The sequence below is a fragment of the Mesitornis unicolor genome, unplaced genomic scaffold (assembly GCF_000695765.1).
Source record: "Mesitornis unicolor isolate BGI_N332 unplaced genomic scaffold, ASM69576v1 scaffold14062, whole genome shotgun sequence".
Taxonomy (NCBI): domain Eukaryota; kingdom Metazoa; phylum Chordata; class Aves; order Mesitornithiformes; family Mesitornithidae; genus Mesitornis; species Mesitornis unicolor.
This window is the reverse complement of record NW_010167212.1, coordinates 30,129-37,138: the sequence shown is the minus strand read 5'-3', so window position 1 is coordinate 37,138 and position 7,010 is coordinate 30,129. Positions and strand designations below refer to the sequence as shown.

General features: G+C 46.0%; 2 protein-coding genes across 2 annotated transcripts in view; both read right to left on the bottom strand.

Annotated features, from left to right (window-relative positions):
• Nucleotides 1–76, bottom strand: part of LOC104536095 — a 9,712-nt gene extending 9,636 nt beyond the window's left edge. Inside the window, exon 1 of the mRNA XM_010178626.1 lies at nt 29–76. Coding sequence (XP_010176928.1) covers nt 29–76 — 48 coding nt within the window. The remainder of the gene's footprint in view (nt 1–28) is intronic.
• A 1,801-nt stretch (nt 77–1,877) lies between these two features.
• OSBPL5 (oxysterol binding protein-like 5) overlaps nt 1,878–7,010 on the bottom strand; it is a gene marked incomplete at its 5' end in the record, with an annotated part of 28,579 nt that continues 23,446 nt past the window's right edge. The window contains 5 exons of the mRNA XM_010178625.1: nt 1,878–3,207; nt 4,219–4,321; nt 4,988–5,105; nt 6,259–6,397; nt 6,938–7,010. The exon at nt 6,938–7,010 is cut by the window's right edge and continues 128 nt beyond it. Coding sequence (XP_010176927.1) covers nt 3,072–3,207; nt 4,219–4,321; nt 4,988–5,105; nt 6,259–6,397; nt 6,938–7,010 — 569 coding nt within the window. The remainder of the gene's footprint in view (nt 3,208–4,218; nt 4,322–4,987; nt 5,106–6,258; nt 6,398–6,937) is intronic.

Sequence of the window (7,010 nt, the reverse complement as noted above, 5' to 3'; positions counted from 1 at the left end):
GACCTCCCCCTTCCCCCCCAGCACTCACCAGCAGCAGCCCCACTGCCCCTCCGGCTGCCATAGGAGCGCCCGGCATGGCGCGACTCAGCTGCGAACTCCACTCCTCTCGGCCCATCCTTCACGGGGAGGTACCTCCGCCGCTTTATCCGCCCCGGGGCGGCCCGTCCCCGCCCCGACTCCCACCCCCACCGTTCGGGGCCGTCAGAGCTCCTGCGGAGGAGAAGCGAGCCCACCTGAGAGCCTGTGCCCCAGCGGCGCGCTAACCGCCCGCTGGAGCGGGGGAAACCACGCTGTGCCTTAGGGACGCGCCCCGGGAGGAAACCACGCTCGGAAATGGCCTGATTTGTGTCTCGCCACCCAGAGCTCACATGCTATTGCGAAAGGGCGACTCGCTGATCACAGAAAAGAGGCGCAAAGGTCGCATGGAGAATTCTTACAGAAGCACACAAACCGGGGACATAACGGGGTTTTCTAAAGCCCTGGAACGGTTCTCAACTATTTCACTAGCAGCTATTTCTCCTAGAGAAGTAACGACATCTCTGACCGTGATTTTCCTCACCACCATTCATCCTCCGCATGCACCTAACTGGCATGTAGGAACATTCACTTCCAGATGTTGAGATTGGATTAAATTAACGGCACAAAGATTTACAGAATCTTCCTTTTTGGATTAATTTTTAATCCCCTGCGGCAGCAGCAGCAAGCGTTGAAAACTCCTGCTCTGCTGATGCACAGTTAGTTTATGTAGGTTAATACTTTCTTTCATTGAACTGCTCCTCTCATGGTAACAGCGTTTGTTTTATTAAACTGCAGTAAGAAGTCCTAGTGAAATCCCTGTGGGTTCGTAGTTTGGTAAAATGGAAATATCCAAAGAATTTCAAGCATTCCCTTTACACCTCCCAAATGCACTGTTCGGCACTGCTTCTCTGTGGTTAAGGTGGGTTCCAGGATTTTATTTTTTTTCTGTAACTATTTGTCAAACCAAGAACACATTTGTATCCAAGAGGTGTAAACATCCCTCCAGGAGAGAGGCTCCTGTCAGTAAGTCCAAAGCTGGTCCCGCAGGGGCTGCGCGCTAAGGCAGGCTGTGCTGACAGGGCAGAGGTGTGCTGACTTGCTGAAGCATTCAAAAGAAGATTTAGGCAGGACATTAGCAGATGCGTTTGCACAGCATTAGGTGTGAATGCTTTCAAGGTGCCTAAGGGACCTTGCGTTGCCACAGGCGTTATTAGCAGCTGGACACTCTCCCATCAGCAGGGGCCAGCGGGACCCTCTCTCATCGAGTTTTACACTCCATGGATCACGGGCCAGACTTCCTCAGAAAGCAGTGACTAAGACAACATCCTTCTAAAAGGCACCCAATTTGGATCGATAATACTGACGTTCTTCAAGGATGATTCCTCGAGGATGAAGAATCCTTTGGTTTTCCAGAGACTTTTGCTAATGTTAACGAAGTCATTCTCAGCCTTTATTAATTGTGATCTATTTCTTGAATGTTTCCTTCCAGATGCAGCTCTTATCCTGTCTGTTCATGCCTGAAAGCTGTGGTTCTCTCCATGGAACTACCTTTTCCCTGTCATCAAATCACCTCCTTAATCTAAAGGTTTTCTTAAGTCCAAGGCAGGTCTGTACATCTACGTGTGCAACAGTGAAAATCAAGGCAACCACTTTTCTTTCTATTTTAAGGAAGTTTTGAGGATATCAAAATGTTATTGCTGTTCTAACTCATGGCCTATGTCTGAGATTCTTGAAGGTCTTTTCTTGTAGATTTTTCTCTAAAAATAATGTCTGAAGACTTGATTATTTGGAAAATGCTGTAAAACACAAACCCGAGTTCAAACACACAAATAATTTGTCAGATAGACTGCCGCTGAAAGTCGTGTGTAATTTTATTTCAACATATCAAGCACAAACAGGTTTCCCCTAACTGGGAAATATGACGAGGAATGTACTTAAAAATTTGGAAACATTTACATTGAAAGATAGCCCAGACTGGCACCACCACTAAGAATTTTAAGGCTCTATATATAGCAGTACTTACCACTTGGAACTACTTCAGGCCAGAAAAGAAAGGCTTAGTATTGTTCGCAGTCTGCAGAAAATATTGCAAATCTTTCAAAAATGGTGTAAAATAGGAAGACTATTAACAGAGTTGAACAATGCAGTGGCAAAACCTTTCCTCCTTCCTGACCTTTGACAATAAATGTGCCTACAACCAAATACACGTACACCAATATTGCTCCTGTTCTTCTCACCTGTCCTGGGGCAGTGGATTCCTCTCTACGACGCTAGTGTGTGATATTATAAAACAGCCGTATAGCAAATAATAACAACAACAACAAGTGGCCAGGTTTTACAAACAGGCGTGTCTGACGTTACACTCGACGGGCCCGGCCCAGGACATCAGTCAGCTCCGTAACCAAACCAGAAGCTTTCACTGAATACTTCTTGTTTCCTAAAGAGGAATGGCTCTAGGAAATCGTGCATATTTACAGTCCCGTGGAATGGAAAATAAAACACAACCTGAGGTCCCATTCTGTGTGTGCTGACAAAACAGACCATGACTTAACATCCTCGGGGTGGATTTTTTGGACCAAGCATGCTCCCTCCCATAATTAAGCACAGCCAGACAGGCACCATGGACATCAGTTCTTCAGAGCCTCCCAGCTGCACTCTCTCATAGAGATATGAACCAGGCTGGTGTGACCTTTCCAAAACACTGGGGTGTTGACCATTTTGGGGGAACCAATACTGCTGGGTAATTATTAATTGCATCAGAAAATGACAAGACATAGAAAACAAATTGCACAATTAAAGCTACATTTGGCTTCAGCATTAAGGCCCGTACAGGTTAAGAGGTCCTTGAAGATGTACATGTAAAAGGCAAAAATGACATAATCTGCAGGAACAAAGTTTTGCAGGTTCCTAGGTCTCTTTTTAACCTCGTTTTCCAACTTTCTTCCACCTCTGCCGCATTGGTTCTAAAGTGCTTTGGTGCCTCGCTGGGCTCCTTGCGCGAGTGGCCCCCTTCCTGCAGCCAGTAATCATTATTGCTGCCAAACGTAGTGATTTTATTTGAAGACATAATTAATGAATAGTTGACACGTAAGAAAGATGCAGAGGAGAAACCAACAGCGAGAGTCCAGGAGGAACCTTTCAGAAGGGACCTTCCTGTGAAAGGACTTCTTGTTGAGCGCGCTGAGGTTTCTGGAAAAGAAAGCAGTGTGTTTATTAGCGTGCCGGAGGGAGGAGCGCATCCACACGTGTGCGCATACCCAGAGCTTCCACACTGGGAGGGATCCCCGCACTTCAGAATCACCCTTACGGGTACAGCGCTGTGCCCTGCAGACTTCACCTCCCCTCTTTGTAACAGAAAGAAAGGTTCTCCTGGATCAGGCAGAGCTTGCCAGCTGGCACGAGAAAGGTGTAAGGGCACAAATCCCAAGAAATCTCTTCATCCGGCACTCATTCACAAGCCTAACGACCTACCCTTCCCAAATACAAGAACGTGCCCTGGACACCCCAAGAGCAGCAGAGAAGAGCTAAAGTCTATCACCAATGACTCTGATATTCAGAAACGGAGGGCCTCATGTGTGATTCCACCCCACTGACGTCTCAGGAGGACTGGATAATGCTCCTCATGCTGAGGGGAACCAGCTGGGCTCCCTGGAGCAGGTGTAGCAGTTAATGCCTCCCCCACCCTCCCCACAGGAGTCTGCAGTGCAAAGCCCTTTGCCAGCAGTAGGTGAAGCCGGTGTGCTCACTGCTTCCCTCAGGCAGCAACTGGCAACTTATGCAAAAAGCGGGAATTTAGTGCTTTTTTCAGTGGTTTTCTGACCACACACCTGCATCTCTGCAGCAAACGCATTACATACTTGATGAGAAGGGAAACCCCACGCCTTCCTGCCTAGCAGAGACTTACTTATAGCCAGGACCTGGCCCAGCCCCTCCCAACTTCTGCAGCTGCTTTGCAGTTGGGGATGCCAAGAGGTGCTTAACATGCTGAAGTGATGCTTTTTGCCCCATAAAGAGAGTCCTAAGAGGAAGAGACTTCCTCACTGCTCCAAATGGGGTGTGGCTTTGCCTTTCCAGCATATTTAATAGGTTACCTATTGAAATGTCGTTAACTGCACCCCTGCAGCTGATAAGGACGCTCCAGAGGCAGTGGGTTATTTTTAGCTCATTAAGATAATTGATTTGATGAGAGAAAATCGTTACCTGTGTATGTCCTGTTGGGCTCTCTGTAGGGATAAGACGGCTGAATGAATTTCCTTCAGGTGATTCATTTCTTTCCCACACTGAGCACACAGGTTTTCTAACCCTGCAGCAAAGCATTGGATGACGACACGTTCTGAAACACCATCTCTGGTGGTGGTGATCAAACACAAACCAGGTTCACCCAGCAAGTGACTGGCTGTGATAAAATGGCTGGGAGGACACTTTCAGGAGGAAACATGGGGAGAATGAGACAGGGGACAGAATCTTCCACCCCAAAGACACAGGTCAACAGAACAGGCCCTGTGACACTGGCACGGGACCCCTTCTCAGCTCTTGGGAAACAATTTATGCAGCATCCTCGCCAGCTGAGGGGAGGGGAATGGAGTGCTCACACCTGCCCCCATCTCTGAAACATTCAAGGTCACCTTCAACAAAGGCTGAGAAATGGGAATAAGAAATAAAGTCCATTTCCTATCTGTCAATTGGAAAGTCAGTCTATTTTCCAACATGTTTGTGCCAGCTTGTACCTATTGGAATTTCAGGGTGTTATTCCAACATGTTTGTGCCAGGATCTGGGAAAGCCTTGTTGGCACGGATAGCATAATGCAGACAGGGGAGTAAAACTAGGAAATATAAAAGCAGAACATTCTCTGTGTTTGCCTGTGGACTATGAGGCCACAGTATTAACTGGGCTGGGAAACATCCAAGGGCTGGCTCAAGGAATAGGGAAGAATATTAAAGCCTGACCCCATGATACCCAAACACTTGCCATCATCATCTGAGAGCTCCTGCACCGACTCTGGCGTTGAACAGCTGCTCTCTGTATTCTGGCTGTGGTTGGACGGCTGATCACTGGTTTTGCGGCGCCTGCAGTCTTTGGCAGACCTCTGGATAAGACAGGGATTAAAAGAGACTCGGTCACTGTCTAATTGAAGAGTTTTGTGTTTGGATTTAAACAAAATAATTTGGGGCGCAGGGCAATAGCTGTGACATTTGATGGCTTTCTCAGCAACTCCTAGTAGCTGGACTCCTGGCAGCTAGTTAAGGATATCACACACATGTCCTGTACAGAAGCATTTCCTCAAATGATAACATTCTCAAGACACTCATCCAAATTATTCTTCTTGTAGCTTTAACTGACACATTTTATACAGTGACAGATTTTATAGGTTTTTTTGCTGAGTTGCATACCCACCAACCAGATACATAAGAGAAAGGATGACAAGAAGAAAAATTTAGGATAAAATTTCCTGGGGAAGATTTTTCAGAAGGTGCCTGAAAGATTTAAACATCGTAAAACTTTTATAACTAATTTCTTGATTCACTTTGGAAAGTTTCTCCCTACCTCCTGAATGAGTAAACCAAACACACTGATTCAAACACTTCTCACTGGAGGGTCTGAAAAGCAGTTCCGAACCTCAGCTTTCCCACTGTTCCAGAGACATTCAGATTTGGGGTATCACAAAAGAAAACTCTATGTTCATAGTAAGATACGAGTTCCTCAGTGTAATATGGGTTTAAACCAGCTAGTTCAGCAGTTTTATATTTACCAAACATTTTGTGAATGACATGTATTACTCCAAAGATGAATGTGAAAAAGTATCATCCCTGTTTAAGGGAGAGGATGGACAAAGGTTTCTTGCCTTGTCTAAGAGGAACTAAGTGGTAAAGGAAGGTAGAAAAGACTGAAATTGAAGTTGCAGGATCTCCGTTGAGTACTCCAAAACCTTGCTCACACACTCACTATGGGAAGTCTCCTCCTTTGGAAACACCAAACAGTGAAGTTCAGCTCAGCCATGTGCAAAACCCAGTATAAGAGTCACTGTCACTGACAGTGGATGGAAGAAAAATACCAAAATGGACAGGATATGTCAATCAAGACTTAGACTTATTTGGAGTTAAGCTATATAAATCGTAAGCTGTATTTACCCAATCCAAACCTTTCAGCCTATGCTGTGCTTACATGAAAATGCTGCAGAAAAGGGCTACGTATCTAAACAGGCTTAAAGAATATTATATTCCACAAAATGGGCTTTTTACCTTGTGTCGTGTAATTTGATTGTTTATGCATGTTGTTTTGTGGTTTGTCATCCTCGTGGATAAGTGTCTTTCCATGGTCTGAAGTATCCCATCCTTCTCAAATTGGGCAATGTCATTCAAAGGATCCCAAGGTCTTAAACTTTTGAGACCAAAGAAAAAAAACATCAGAAAAGCAAGAACCTCACCAGGTGTGTGAAGAGCAACGCGCTGACTCCACACGCATCAGGACAGGCATTCGCTCCTGCCACTTAACAAGAGTGCCCGCAGATGCAGAGTGAGGAATAACAGATACTTCCCTCTACATTGACAGTTCCTAGCAATAAATGAGGGAGGTTCAGTCTCCAGAGGCTTCACCCTTCTTGCCAGGGGAGGAGAGCACAATTGTCAACTCTACTCACACAGTGCAGAAAATCTCTGCTAAACGATTCCACACTTGATTGCAGCAATAGGGATCTGTACCCCTGGCATAGCAGATTTTCCATTGCCAAGCCCTCATTTCCAGCTATTCCCAAATAGTATTAGGGATATATATTCTAATAACAACATGGAGCTCAGAAAGAGCAAGCCCAGGGCATAATCTGGGGAACGGAAGGACCCAAATTACAGGTCTGTAACCTCGCTGGCATCCTTGGAGACTCAAGCAGCAAAGTCATTCATAACCCCCAACCCCACAACTCACTCCTCGTATTTGTAGTGCCATTCGTTATTCGTGGCGTCGTGGTGGAAGAGCAGCGGTTTCCACTCCGTGCTGC